This window comes from Pezoporus occidentalis, unplaced genomic scaffold (assembly GCF_034315485.1).
Source record: "Pezoporus occidentalis ecotype Australia unplaced genomic scaffold, CSIRO_AGI_Poc_V1 ctg1, whole genome shotgun sequence".
Lineage (NCBI taxonomy): Eukaryota > Metazoa > Chordata > Aves > Psittaciformes > Psittacidae > Pezoporus > Pezoporus occidentalis.
In genome coordinates, this window is record NW_026912778.1 from 1,720,475 (window position 1) to 1,736,141 (window position 15,667).

The window sequence follows — 15,667 nt, forward strand, 5'->3', positions numbered from 1 at the left end:
TAGTAAGGCTTTATATGTAGAATGAACTCTGCAGTTGAACCTGATGGAAAAAGTAAAGTCTACCTTAATCGAATTGCCACAAACTTTGAAAATTACCATGTCAGAGACATTTAATTGTTCCTACAAATGCTGACTAAAGCTGTTCTCAGGTTTGATGCAATCTTAATTTAAAGAAATCACAGATATATATTCAGGGAAAAATGTAAGATATCTTTATGAAGCTATTGGATATCTAGGCATAGCTCTTACGTTCCTCAGGCTGAGGAACTGCACCTAGCTCAGTTATAACAATTGTCTTATTTCCTTTGAGAACAAAATTATGAAGGAATACTTCTCATGAGACCTGAAATGTACAGATATTTAGATTGGTTTGAATTATATAACTAATACAACAAAATGGAAAAAACATAAGCACCATACAGGGTTTTTTTCATTCGGTAGCAGTCTTGTTCTGTATGAACTAAATTCTATTTTCCCCTATCCTGTTGTGTTTGCAGAAGATGAACAAGTTTCTGCTGTCTAAGACTTGGGCTTTTCTGGATCCAGAGTGAGCCACCTTAAAGGAGAGCACAAGAAGACGTCCCTAGAATAGGAGCCTTGGAACTATAGTTAAAGGATGGTGGACCTATTTGCCTCCTTCCCTGCCTTAAAGCAGCATGGGGCTTCTTCCTCTGCCCCTCCCCCTTCTGTCCCCTCTCCCCTTGCATGTGAAATACTGTGAAGAAATCGCCCTGGCACTTTTCAAACTGTGTTGCTTGAAATGCACAGTGCGGCAATCTCCAAGCTACCACTGTCGCTGTCTGCCACATCACACAGTATCATTCCAAATTCCAAGATCATCACATCAGGATGATTAACTCTGGCTGCACTTCCCAATGCCTGGAAGGGTTTCTTTTTTAAATCTTCCATGTAGATTTCAATTACAGTCCTAGCACTTAGCCTCATTGGGATAATGAGATAAGCTAGTTGTCAAATTACAATTGGCCTTTAACCTACAAAGAGAGAGATGCATTGAAATCCTTCAAGGAGCAGTGCTTATTTGCTTGTTTACAATGCCTTTGTTACGGTTTTGTATGTTTGCATTTTGGAAATCAGCTACTGCATCTGCATAGTGATTACAGTATTATTTCATACCTGTAAGTAGGGTTGCCAGCCTGAGCTCCTGGAAAAAATGTTGCTGTCACATGGCTGAGCAGGGCAGAAGGGAAGGCAAAGGTTATAGGATGCTACCGTTCCTTGACCATCTCACTTCACTCTTAGTGTGCCCCACCCTGGAATCTTCAGAAGTTTGGACATGCTAGCGGGAATGGCATCCTCAGCTAGGTCTAAATGTAGAAACAGGTTCTTGCAACTGGCTGGTGATGGAAAGAGGACACTGTGTGTCTCATACCTGTGCCTTGTGGAATACAGGATGGCAGACTAGAAAAGAAAGTGTCCCATTCTAATGAGACAGATGGCAACCCCACCTTTAAGTTATATATTATTTTTATTTTTACGAGGTAGTAGTATATTGAAAGAAAAATTAACTGGATAACATTGCAGTGAAGGAAGTTGGGATGTCACAGCTCATGTCAGCTGTTAACACTGATCTAATAACCTCCATCTATTGACTTTGGCATTAGGGGATAAACGAGCCTTTAAGTAATGAAAAATAACACGGTTAGATTTCCCAGCCTTTGCAATGCAGAAATAGTCACAACTGTTAATGGCTTCATGGAACACTGCATGTGTAGAGAAGGCCAATGTGTAGCAGCCACCTGCTCACAGCTGCTATTAACCCTATAATGACTGAAATGACCCTCCCCTCTATTTTTGTGTTGTTTTTGCACAGACTCCGGAGAAGTGAAGGCTGCCAATCCGAGTAGTACTCAAATGTGAGGAACTGCTGGTCTTGGATATTTTTTTTTTCCATTGAACTCAGCTGATCATATTGATCAGTAGATAAACGTAAATAGCTTCAACTTTTAAAGATCAAATTGCAGTGTTTTTTCACTGTATCAAACAAATGTCAGTGCTTTATTTAATTCTCTCTCCTGTAATCATAGCTTTTGTCTATTTGCTTATATATCCCATTGTCAATTATGCATTTGTAATTTTACATGTAATATGCATTATTTGCCAGTTTTATTCTCAAGGCTGTGGACCTCATGTGCATATAGAAATACAAAATCCTAGCTCTATCACAAGTTGCACAAATGTTATATAAGCATTAAGTAATTGTAGACCATAGGACTGCTAATCTCAGTTCGCTCTGTGATGTCAAGTGCAGAATGTACAATTAACTGGTGATTTCCTCATACTTTTGATACTACTTGTACCTGTATGTCTTTTAGAAAGACATTGGTGGAGTCTGTATCCCTTTTGTATTTTTAATACAATAATTGTACATATTGGTTATATTTTTGTTGAAAATGGTAGAAATGTACTATGTTTATGCTTCTACATCCAGTTTGTATGAAGCTGGAAAATAAATAAATATAACATTAATGAAGTCCATATTGATTCTTATGCATTTTACATGTTCCACATACTTGAACAAATTTATGAAAAAAATTTACTTCTCTGTGTATTAATATTAAAGGGAAATTGCCAAGTGATGTGGGCAAACCATTGGTGTGGAGTTTTTCTTGATATATACTTGTGCTGCTGATAACTCCTGGAAAGTTGGGTGTGTGTACTGCTGAATGAGAATGACTTACGTGTTATGTGTCCCCAGCAGGAACATTTGAGGTGCCAAGAGAGGACTGTAGTTATGGTCTTAGGTATATATTGAATGTAAACAGTATTAAAGGAATGATTGTGGTGATTTTATGTTCTGAATGGTGTGAAAGTAAGGAATACATGTTTTAACATTTCGAAATGATCCATTTGATTTTTTTACCTAACAAGGTATTTCAAGCAATGAAGATCACCCAATACCATCCCTGGTAATAAAAGTTGACATTAATTCAGTGTCAAATCTGTAGATTTTTCTTTTTTTTTTTTTCCAGGGGTTAAAGTCCTTATTTTCAGTAGAATGCAGAAGACCGGGTTAAAATGTCACTGCTAAAGCTATTATCAGCTGTATCCCATTTAGCTTTCAAGTGCTTGACAGGTGTTTCCAAATCTAAAATTGGTTCATTGCAAAGAGAAGCAACAAAATGCTCTGTTTAGATTTAAGTCTTCCAAACATAACCCTGGAAACATTCCACACTGAATACAATCAGAAGAAAGTTAAAAAGCATTGAAAATACAGGACTTGTCAAGATTCTCTGTCACTGGAATCTCTAGGAGGGTACGGAAATAAGTTATGGAGATGCAGATTTTCATGGTGTTCTTGTGAGTGGAACTACTTTCTGCGAATCTGTGGTTGTACTTGTTGAGTATGTTTTAACAGGCTAGAGAACCAGCGTTACTAGTGGCTGACATTAGTAGAGTGAAAGTACATTTTTACTTGTCTTACCTGCAAGTTTGTCCTTTGGTAATAATAAAGGTAATTCCCCTTATGAACTGTTTGCAAATTTGTAAATATTTTTTCAATATACTTGATACAGTACTTGATTCCCTATCCTCCCGTTCATGCCTCCCTTCTGAACACATTATGGACAGACATCCACAACACTAACGATCTAATACGTGTAGCTCATTGTGGATTGGGAGATAAAGAACACTTCATGCAGAGACAGATTCAGTTGAAATAAAGGCCTGCTAAGGTATGTCTTCTTGTGAAATAGATTTGATAGTTGTTCTAGCACATGTAATATGAATTTTGTACTTACTGTGTGGCTGCAGCAAGATGCAGACAAACTACTAGTTCCTGGGATTTAGTGTTGCATTTGACAAAATCACATGGAAAACTGAAATCTAAGGAAGTTTCTTTTTTTGTTTGAAGAAACATCATTCAACTATCTATACTCTTTTATGAAGTATTTTTTTAATAAATCTTGTTGAGGCAAAGGCTGCTTCTTTATGAAGTATATTACACACTGGAATCAGCATAAAAACTGAGGTGCTGAAGGTACTGCTTTAATGGTTTAACTGTGGTCATCTGGAGAAGCATGTATGTTTTACATCTGTATATCTAAGCTTAAAATATTTGGTGCACCTAAAGTGGGGGACTGTGTTGCTATTTCAAAACAAAACAAAAAACCCTGAAAGCCTTCTGTTTGTGTCAAGACTCTGTGTGCTATGATGATCATTATTAATTGGTAAATTTAGTCCCAACTTGGTCATCAAGAACTCCAGCAGCAGTCCCTTTCCAAACTGCTACTTCCTCTTCTTACAGCACAGTTTAAGCACAGGTTTTTCCCACCTCCCATGCAGGTATGTAGTTTCTTTTACTTGATACCATCTCTACCTTCATTTTGTTCCTTTGTGTGTTTAGTCCAGGATCTATAAAGAGTTTTCTGTTCTGAGACTTGTTCTCAAGGTTTTATGAGGTCAGGCTGACAGGTTGTTCACCCCACTTCTCTTATGTTTGTCAGTCTTCAGTCACCTGTTATAGCTCCTCGCATGGTAGCTTCACCAGATCTTATTATTCAATCTGTGATCGTGCTTATTCTTTCAAAACTTTTGGCCAGCGTACTCTGACCGTTTTTGTTAGTCTCTGTATTTAATGACATTTTCCATATTGAAGGAGAATGTTTCACTTTGTTAGGTAGCTATAGATGAATTATTCCTGAGCTCAGTTCTTTCCTGGCCACACAGCGGCCTTGATGACTCATTTTGGTTTTGAGGTATTTATTTGGTTGAAGAATCTTTTGCTTTTCGTGTCAATGATAATGTCTAATTCAGCCTGACTTCTGTCAATTCTGATTTTCATCTCCATCCTTGAAAATACTGCTGTGTTAATCTTTGTTTACTTTCCTAATTTTGTTTTGGATTAGAGGATTAGGTTTTTCTAGTTAGTCTAAAAAATTGTTTTGTTCTGTTATTCTGTTATCCTGTAACTTTGTCCCACATGTTTCTTCCCCTTGTTGATAACGCACATTCTGGACACTTTTTGTATCTTGGGTAACTTACGATATAAGTGAATCTTTCACCCTATGTAATGTTAGCTGAGACCTTGGCTGAAGAATTTTATTCAGGGCTTTGTGCTTTGAGAAAGTCTGTGCCTTTTAGAAAAGGTTACAGGAGAATAAGAAAGCTCAAAGGTCTGTGAAACAAAACTTCCAAGGAAAACTGGAGTCCTGTTTCCTATGACTCCCTGAGATAAAAAGCTTGGCTGTCCCATGGCTCTGCATAATGCCTCTGAATCTGTATGCTGTAAGTGGAGATATTAGCACAGTGCAACTGTTTAAGCCTAACAAACAGACCTGAAAACTGATGGAGGCTCCTCTATGGTTAAGGCCGAACATAAAAGTTTCTGAAGAATTTTGAAATATTTTTTGTGTTTGGCATTTTGCATGCTCTGAAATTTTGCATGCTCTGTGTGTCTCAGTCCATGGGAAGTTCATTTGGCAAGTCAGTCATTGGTGAAAAACTCATAGCAAATTCACGTTAATAAGGCTTATGTATTTATTGCTCTTGAACATGATTCAAGAAATAATTCATGTTTCAAGTGCTTTATTGACTAAGAAAGAGTGTACTTAGCTGCTTCTTTTCTCGGCATATATGTGCTTTTCCTCCTTCTCATGCCTCAGTTGTTGTTCTTTAGATGCACAATTCTCCCTCCCTGTTAACCTCTTCCTGTTGCTTGTATTAGCTGGTTTCTCACACAGCTTCTCTTTGCTCCTTTGTAGAACACAGTACCACCCATTTCCTTCCTCCTGAAGTGTGTTTTGTATGCAGTCTTCAGAAACAATGGAAGGAGGCAGCACTTCAGTGCTCAAAAAGCTTGAAAGGAGTGTACCCAGGCAGGGCAAATTCAGACTTCAGTGCTTTGTCTGCATATGCATAGCCCTTTTCTCAATTGTTTCCTGAAAGCTGGTTTGTTCAGGTTTCTATGTAGTACCCTCTGTGTATCTGTAGCATACCGCTTACTTTGGTGTACTTGCAATAGATGCGATCTGATGAATACAGAATGGTTTTTTAATTTGCTGAAATCTTTTGTTAGACACAAACAGAGTGTGGCACCAGCACAGGGAGTTGGGGGGGCCAGGAAGCAAGGGACTTGCCACGGATGGTGGTTCTGGCTTGTCTTCTCAAATCCAAACTGTCTTACAAGGTAGAGGCATCTGGTGTGTTATTAAAAGGGTCTAGTTTTTCTGACCTTTTAAAATCACATTTCTGTTGCTTTTAATCACATTTGACCAGTTCTTCATGAAAACATGTTTCTTTCCAAAATAATGTCATTAATGACCTGTACAGGACTGAACTACATCTACTTTCTGTATTACAACATTTGGTTAGTTGGGACATCTCCATTCTGGCGCTTGCTCTTCAAGCAGGTGGCTTTTCAGAGTGGTGAGCATAAGCACTCTTTTTTGGTGTAGTTTTGTGTTTGATCTTTTCCATGCTTTTCATGGGAACTGGCATGACACAGGTTGGGGTTTTTTTACTTGCCTAACTACTGTTTTGATTTTTTTGTTTCAGATTTAGGGTCATTGTGGTTTCTGAAATTTGTATGCTTGAACTGAAATCAGGAGTATAAGGTGGTTTTATACTACCTGCAGTTTTGGCCTTTCTTCCTTCCTAAGCTGTAAACTTGTCCTTAGTTGTGGTTTTGTCCTGATGATTGTGGCCTCATAATTTTAATAGCTTTGGCTGAAATTTCGCTTTCTTCCTCTACATATTGCTAAAGAAATCACTGCAGCTCAATGCATTTGCTCCTGCTAATGGGCTGATATTAAGTCCCTCTTTGCATCTGGTGCTAGTTCAAGCATCACCATCTCTTTCTCTTGTTTTGAAGCACATTAATTCTGTATGCACAAGACACACTTGACGCTTAAGGTGAGCTTTCCTTGGGCACACTTTCATTTGCAGAAGTTAGTGTCTTTGGCCAGCAAGCAGGACATTTTGTCTTAAGGATGCATCTCAGCATGCAGACAGATGGCTGTGAATGAAAATGTTGATTTTTCTGTATCCTGAGAAGTCCTAGCTTGTACTGATAGAACTCTTAATTCTTCAACCAATTCACAGGCGCCTGAAGAACTTATGATTTCTCATGGTAGCTTGTACTGTAATGTCTTGTTTGCTGATTATATTCTTAAAACGATCTTCCTTACTGTCTAATGATACTGGGTGTCCTGACAAGATGTTCATAAACAAATAATTTTTGTGGTTTGGAAACTGAGTAGCAGATTTACAGATGTTTCTACTACCAGGGCATGCTTAGTCCTGATTTCCAGTCTTTGCCAAACGGAGAAGTGCATAACTATCTAGTATGTAGTTTGCATTCTCAGCGCTTCAAACCTTGAAGAAACATGCTTATTTCTAATCAGTGGAAAACCAATAATGCTATGTTTTTAACAAGATCTCTACAAGCAGAAGTTTTATTCTTTTCTGTTAGTTAATCTTCCTTTGATTCTCCCCTTCTGCTCCCTGAAATTGCAGCTGTATAAGCGATATCTTCAGAACTGAAGCACTGCAGTGCTTCAGTTCTAACACTGTTTTATTAAGGTGTAGGCCTGTACCATACTTCGTTCTAGTGAGCTATCCCAATGGCTACATGATTTGCTACATTTTTTTTTCCACATCAGAAATTCGCAGTTCACTCCAGAACAACCTGCGCTCTGTAGCTGAGAAGGCCCTGCCCCCAGTTCCTATAAGCACTTATGAAGGTTTCCTATTGGCATGAGCCACTACAAAACAGCACTGTGGTTGAAGCACGAGCTTCTGCAGGTTTCTGATTCTCTAAAAGTGTGCACAAATGAAAGGCACACATAAATATAAGGGAGAGAATGCAAATTGCTGAAAGCGGTCATGTCCCCCTTTTATCCAAATGAGCTGTAGTTCAAGTTCCTGTGGCATGATGGGCTGAAGGCTCTGCTGTGAGCTGGCCCACTTTCAGAGCCTTGTTGTATCCCTCCCTGCCTTGTGTCCTTGTGGAGACAAGGGCATAAAGCTGACTTAGCTGTGTGGTCAGTGGTGTCCTTTTGATTATTCACCTACGATTGTCAAATAAATTGCTGTTGCTGCTGTTTGGGGTTTGTAGGTTAATGGCTTATACATTATTTTACTGCTTTCCTCCTCCCTTCAGCTGTGTATTTTGCAATCTTTGTAAATTTAACCTATAGCAATATTTGTTTCACATTTGAGCTTTCACTGTTTTGTAGCAGCAGAATCTGCCCTTCATTCCAGTCCCTCTTTGCTTTTACCTTTGCTTACTACGTCAAATTTGGATGCTTAATTTAGACTGGAGACCCTCTGAGAAAGCCAGCATGTGTTTATAAAATAATACCAGTGGGTAACTCTTGTTTCCTAACGACTTTTTTTTCTTTGTCAAAGCTTACTCTGCATTGCCAAGGTTAAAAAGAAAAAGAAAGCTCATTTCTCTGCAGATATCTTAAATTATGCATGCACACTTAAACAGTTTTAAAACCACTGCTTGTTCAGTGAAGGTCACCTTCTTTCACCTGAAATATTATTTTATAAATGAAATGTGCTGGGATTTTAGAAACATGGAATTGGCCAGATGCACCAAATCAATACCTTTCATAAATCTGCTAAAAAGATGTACTTACAGAATGCTGCATGTTGATGACATAGCATTTATTTGTGCTACAATGAACTGTGTTCTTCAAAGATGAGAGTTCAGTTAAATTTATTGACCTCTTCATCCAGGAAGAAAAACAGTGATGGAATGACTAAGACTGGTATTGTTATAATGGCCTGGAGAATATGAACAAATGTAATACTTATTTCAGTCTTTACCTGTCACAAACAGTGACCTTAGTGCTTCCAACTTTTCATTGCAAAATAACATGTTTCATTCCAAGGAGAAAAGTGTACAAGGAAGGTAATTAGTCCAAACCACAGAACGGACATCGCACTGATCTGACCTTCTCTCAGGAATCTTTCTAGGTACACTCACATTCTGGCCAAACCACAAGCATGCAGAGCATGGGTAATGCATGCAAAAAAAACCTTGAATGCACTTAGGTTTGCAAGACAGGGTGGCAGCAGTTCTTCTGCTGGCCATTAGTATTAGAAACATCCATCAGATGAGATTGGTTCTCTTTAGTTTACAGATCTCATTTCTTGTCATGAATCAGTGATAAAAGGAATCCAAACAATGAACAAAATACAATTCAGAGAACAGGGTGTAAAAAAATACTGTGAGAAAAATACTGCTTCAAAATGTGCCATGGGAATTAATACCTGAAGAAAACAGTTGTGAAATATTGTGCTTTAAAATCAAATTACCTGCATTCATAAAGCTGACTTATGTGTATAGTTTGATAGACTAATTCTGCCTTCCGATCATTGCTCTTTTTGGGTCTCCCTTTCATCTAAAATGGCAGTAAGTAATAATCCGTCTATGTCTACGACATGTTTACAGGTGACTAGAGTGCAGGACAAACAAGACTCAAGCCAAGCTCAGTATGTTTGACATGTTTGTTGCCTCCTCTGTAATTTACACCAGAGGTGTTGCCAGGCTCAGAAAGGCCATTGTTGAAACTTGGTAGGACAAATTCCATGATTGGAGTGAGGCTATCAGTGACTGCAAGCTGTTCAGAAGGGGCAGGTGAGGAAGGAGAGGTGGAGAGGTTCCCTTCTACAGCAAGAAATAGAATATTAAGACCCACCTCTGAAGAATAGCCATTGAGCAGATTAAATGTTTACAGATAAGAAGTAGAGACCTAGGCAACAAAAGGGAACCTTGTGGTTAGTGTCTACTAAAGGCTGCTTGATTAAGTAGAGCCTATTGACAAAGCTGCCTTAGTCCTGGCATCATGCTCACAGGTTTTTGTCCTGTGGGGAGACTTCAACCACCTTGACATCTGCTGGAAAAGTAGCATAGTGAGCTGTAGGCTATCTAGGGGTCTCGTAGAATGCACCAAGGATAAATTCTTAAGCCAGGCAATAGACAGCCCTATCAGAAGGGATGAAATCTTGGACCTGATGGTCACCAATGCAAATGAGCTAACTGGTGATGTCAAAATTGGAGGCTGCCTGGTCTGCAGTGATCATGCACTGATTGAGTTTGTGGTCCTGAGGGATATGGGTCAAGCAAAGAGTAAAGTCAGGACCCTGAATTTTAGGAAAGCAAACTTCCAGCTGTTCAAGAAATTAGTCAATAGGACCCTGGGAAACTGCCCTCAGGGTCAAGGAAGCAGAACAGAGCTGGCAGATCTTTAAGGATGCTTTCCATAGAACACAAGAGCTCTCAATCCCTACATGTAAAAAATTGGGAAAGGAAGGCAAGAGGTCATCATGGCTGAGTAGAGACATGCTGGTCAAACTAAAGGGCAAGAAGGAGACGCACGGACATTGGAAGCAGGAACAGGTATCCTGGGAAAACTACAGGGAAGCTGCCCAGTGAGGTAGGAATGGGGTCTGAAGAGCCGAGGCATGGATGGAGCTGAACTTGGCAAGGGATGCAAAGAATAATAACAAGGGTCTCTATTAGGTATGTAAGCTGGAAAAGGAAGGTCAAAGAAAGTGTATCCCCACTGACGAGCAAGACTGGGATTGAGTGCACACTCGGTAAGTGTGCAGACACAAAGCTGAACAGTATGGCTGACATGCCTGAGGGAAGGGGTGCCATCCAGAAGGACCTGCATGAACTGAGAAGTGGGCCCATGTGAAAATCAAGAGGGTCAACGAGGCCCAGTACAAGGTCCTGCACCTGGGTTAGGGCGATGCCTGGTATCAATAAAGGCAAGGGTATTACAGTGTTGAGAGCTGCCCTGCAGAGAAAGACTTGGGGGTACTGATGAATGAAAAGCTGGGCATGAGCTAGCAATGCGCGCTCACAGTCAAGAAGGCCAACCGCATCCTGGGCTGCATCAAAAGAAGTGTGGCCAGCAGGTCGAGATATCTTGCTTATGTGGGCCTAGCTGTTTTGGGGAGAGGCCCGAGACTTCAAAGCTAACCTCAGAAATGCTATTCTTAGCGAACGATGTACAAGGCAAGGAGGAACGATTAGTTTCTGGGTGTGCTAGAGACCTCCTGTGCTGACTGTGCGGTACTGCACTTCTGGGGATAACTGAAAAGCTTTATTTTAGTTTCTCTACTTTTGTTAAGTGTCTCATGCGTCTGCCTAAGAATCCTGAGATGACTTCTTAGCATTTTTTGTTTTTGTTTTTGTTTCTTTTTCCCCTAAAGGTGCTGCTGCAAAATTCTACGATTTTAAATTAATATTTTCTTAAAGAAATTTGAATCTTCTCCTAAGGTAGGAAAAAAGGCTAGGATCCACCTGGAGTTTTGAAAATGGTATGTTATCCACACATGGTGAGCGCTTGTGTGTTAAAGAGGTACCATTTACTGTAGTGTAAATTTCAGAGATGCTAGAATTGCAGTGGATGTTTTGGTATCTTTTTTCTTTGTTCCTGTTGGGTTGTTTTTTCCTTAAAGTGGTGATCATGAGCCAGCTCTGAGCTCTTGGCAGTGGTTTGCATGTCCAAGGAGAATGGAAGAGTTAGGAATGAGATGCTCTAAACTGTGTATTCCTACTTAAGCTGTTATAAATAATTAATCCAATGTTAGCATCTTTATTATTCTATTTGGAGTAGTGTGCCTTCAAGCCCAGGTTTTGAAAGCATATGTATCCTGTTTACGTTTGGAGATTGTTACTCTGAAGATAGAGCCCATGACCTGAGATGAGTTAGTGAAATTGCTCTTTATAAGGGTTTAAAGGAACATGTGTCTGTGTGTCCAAACCTTACTGTATCAACAATGCACTCCTACCACAGGAAAACATAGCCACTAGCTTATAAGTAATCTCTACAATTGAGGTCTTTTTTCTAGAACAAGGTACTTGTCTCTCTAAACATATACCAGTTATATTGACTTTCCATTATGGATTCATTAGTGTGCCATTGCAAGCCATATGCAGTTTGACCTTTTTTGGTCATGGCAGGGAAGTATGTCAAGTGCTGTTGCTGCGCTAGTATCAAAAGACAACCTAAAAACGGGACAGCTCAGAAGAACACTAATTACACGTCTGAGGGATGCTGTCACATTTCAAAGAGGCAGAAGCTGTATGTGAGTACAGTGGAGCACAGAAAATCCCGGTTATTGAGGACTGTAGAGTAGTATCTTAAACACATTCTTAGGATTATCAAAATGTATGGATTTTTTTCAGTACTAACTAAATGCTTGGGGGAGAGGTTGCCTTCTGCAAAACATGTTGTTAAGAAGCCTGTTTCAAGCTGCTTTATTACAGTATCCAGAACAGGGAAGCAAAATCTGAGTACTGAAGCTTTTTGGAAAAAACACGCACCAAATGCTGCAAGCCTTGTTTAGGAAAACAAATCATGCAAGCTGACAGCAGGTGGCTGTTTTGAACTTGATCTGTCAGCAACAAGTGTGTCACTGAATTCTTGGCAGTTTCTTGGTGGTCAGCAGGCTATCTTGGATGAAAGCTGGTATGCAGACTTTTGGCAAACAGGCCAATGTTCCCACCAGTTTTGCTCCCAAGCTGGTGTTCCACTTGACTACTTGGACATTGACTTTAGAAGTAAAAATTCAATTTGCAAATACTTTTCAATAGTAGGAGACACACAGGAACAGTGACCTGTTAAGTACTGCCCATAGCAAGACAAAACCCACTTTGCTCCAGAAGGGACCAACAGCTATGGTTAAACAGGCAACTTCAAAATCTGTCAAAAACCTAAAATAGCTCTGAAGGTCTCAAAATCGAGTGTAAATGCTGCTCAGCAGAATGGCTTTTGGAAAGCTTAGAGATGAAATAAATTCAGCTCAGGGATTTAAACAAAAACTTTCCTTGACAAATAATTTAAACTGTTTGCATTTATGCTCATTGCTGAACACAGATCTGTCTCTAAGCTGCTTGACATTTGGAGTGGGTTTCTGCAGCTCTGCTCGCCAACTCCTTGTGCATGATGTTTAGCTTTGCCTGTGTGCATGTTCTTGCCTGCTAAAAGTATGGAGCATTTTCAAGGCACAGCTTGTCTAAGTTTTCACAGAATCACAAAATGGCTGAGGTTGGAAGGGACCTCTGGAGGTCCTCTGGTAGAACTCCCTGCTCAAGCAGGGTCACCTACAGCCAGGTGCCCAGGACTGTGTCCAGCCAGCTTCTGAATATCTACAAGGAGGGCAACCTCTGCCAGTGCTTAGTCATGCTCACAGTAAAAAAACATTTCTCTGTGCTCAGATGGAGCCTCCTGTGTTTCTATGTGTGCCCATTGCCTCTGGTCCTGTGACTGGGCAACACCAGAAAGAGCCTGGCTCTCTCATCTCATCTTTGCACCCTCCCTCCAGGCATGTACACATGAATAACATCCACCCTAACCCTTCTCTTCTCCAGGTTGAATCGCAGAATCATAAACACCTGGCCAAGCTCTCTCATCCCTTCTTCACCGGAAAGATGCTCCATTCCCTTAATCATCTTAGTGACCCTTCACTGGACTTTCTCCAGTATGTCCATGCCTCTCTTGTGCTGGGAAGCCTAGAAGTAGACACAACGCTCCATGTGTGGCCTCACCAATGCTGAGCAGAGGGCAAAATCACAACACCTTTAATGCATCCCAGGAATCTATTATCCTTCTCTACTGCAAGTACACACTGCTTGCTCATGGTCTACTTGGTGTCCTCCAGGCTCTTTTCTGCAAAGCTGCTTCCCACCTGTGTAGCCCTTAGCATATATTGGTGCATGTGGTTGTTCGTGCCCAAGTGCAGGACTTCACACTTACCTTTAATAAATTTCATGAAGCTCCTGTCACCCCATTTCTCCAGCCTGTCAAGGTCCTTCCGAATGGCATCATTACCCACTGACGTATCACCCACTCCTCACAGTTCTGTGACATGAGCAAACTTTCTGAGGGTATGCTTCTGTTCACTTTCCAGGATTAGCTACTCTATCTCTTTCCAAGGGACTGAGGTAAGGCTGGCCGGCCTATAGCTCTCTGGGTCCTCCTTCTTGAAGACAGGAGGGGTATTTGCTTTCCTTCAGTCTTCCAGCATTTCTCCCAGTTGCCATGATCAATCAGAGACTGCCCGTAGTGGCCTCATGATGACATGTGCCTGCTCCCTCAGCACTTGTGGGTGCATCCCGTCAGGGCTCATGGACTTAAGTAAGTCCAGTTTACCTAAGTATTCTCTGATCTGATTCTCTTCTACCAAAGGTACATCTTCCTTACTCCAGATTTCCCCCCTTGGTTTCTTGGACCGTATGGTTTTTGAAGGATGGACTTAAGAGAAAATGCTGAGGTGTAGAAGACATTTGGTACCTCAGCCTGTCCTGTGTCACCAGGGGCCCCGCTTCATTCAGCACTGGGCCCACATTTTCCCACATTTGCATGTGTAATCAAGCTCCTAAAAATGTTCATAGGCAATGTTTTCAGAGAATTTACCTTTGAAATAAGTTATTAACATGAGGGCCTTGCTACAAGCATTGTGTACAAGCAAAACTCTCACTTCTGTCACTGTATTAACATAAGGGCCTTATTACAAGTGAAATCATCTCTTCTGTTTCACAATCTGTTACATTATAATCATTCTCTACATGCTGTTATTGCTGTTGGGGATAAATCCAGCTGGTACTTATTATCTCAACAGATTCATTGTGTAATAGGAAATTTCATGTACTTGTATCAGTTGACTATAACCTACTTTAAGAATAGAAAAATATAATTTATCTTAGTGAGATAGCTATCCATAAGAAATGTTCTGAGAAGATGAGATGTTTTTCTTTGTTCCTCTCTCTCTCTAAGTCTGGGTTTTTCTCCTCATCTGTATTCCTACAGTTTAGTCAGGAATTTTATTATCATGCATTTTCTTAGAATTGCAAACTGATAATTGTTTGGGCATATATCCAAGGAATAGATTTGTGGAATAACGTCAGCCAAATCTCAAGTGTCTTCAGCACACATTGTACGTCCCATCATGTGCACAGCTTGTGATGTATACATGGAAACTGAGAATGTGTGCAGCTGCAAAACTGCCTCATCTAGGTTTAAAAAAAGGGCTGTAGTTCTGTTTCAAAGTGACGCGTATTAGCAGATTCATTCACAAACCTGAGAAAGCTTCTGTCTTCAAACAATATCCTTCCTATAGTCATCATCTTAATCTTGGATAGTGTAATAGTACATCTTCAACCCTTAAATATGAGGGTATTGAATAATTGAAGAGAAATTGGTCTATGTTAAGAAGAAAGGACTTCTCAGATGACAAGTGTCACACATCCAATGTAGGGCTTAAAGCAGCGCACTCTTTCTGCAGTTGTAGACGTTTTAAATAGAAAACATGTGAGTTTCTTTTTCATTAGCAAAATTATGTTTCTCTGCTTCCTTCTGTCTGCATTCCCCTTCCCACCCCCAATGGACAGCTTTACAGTGTTACTGAAGCCGATTCAAGCATCAGCTGCCTTTGAAATGGGCAGCCCCCTCTGGCAAGCTGTTCCCACTTTGTGTTAGCACAGAGCTTGATATGCCAGATACAGAAACTGATATGACTGGAAACAAGTTCAGGGGAAAAAAAATGTAGTTGGATCAGCTTCCCGGAGCAAGTAGTGGCACAAAAGAAGAAAAAGCAACATGTGGCCAGGAAGGGGAGCTGTGCAGAACAGAATGATTCCATTTTGGCAGCTGCAGCCTTTACTCATTCTGTAATTCCTTATCAT

General features: G+C 40.3%; 1 protein-coding gene across 8 annotated transcripts in view; it reads left to right on the forward strand.

Moving 5' to 3' along the window:
- The window catches only part of RAPGEF2 (Rap guanine nucleotide exchange factor 2), a 197,861-nt gene extending 195,264 nt beyond the window's left edge, over nucleotides 1–2,597 (forward strand). For all 8 annotated transcript variants that reach the window (XM_062610149.1, XM_062609911.1, XM_062610068.1 and 5 more), the window contains one exon: nucleotides 498–2,597. In XM_062610149.1, coding sequence (XP_062466133.1) covers nucleotides 498–523 — 26 coding nt within the window. In that variant the 3' untranslated portion in view covers nucleotides 524–2,597. The remainder of the gene's footprint in view (nucleotides 1–497) is intronic.
- Nucleotides 2,598–15,667: the final 13,070 nt, after the last annotated feature.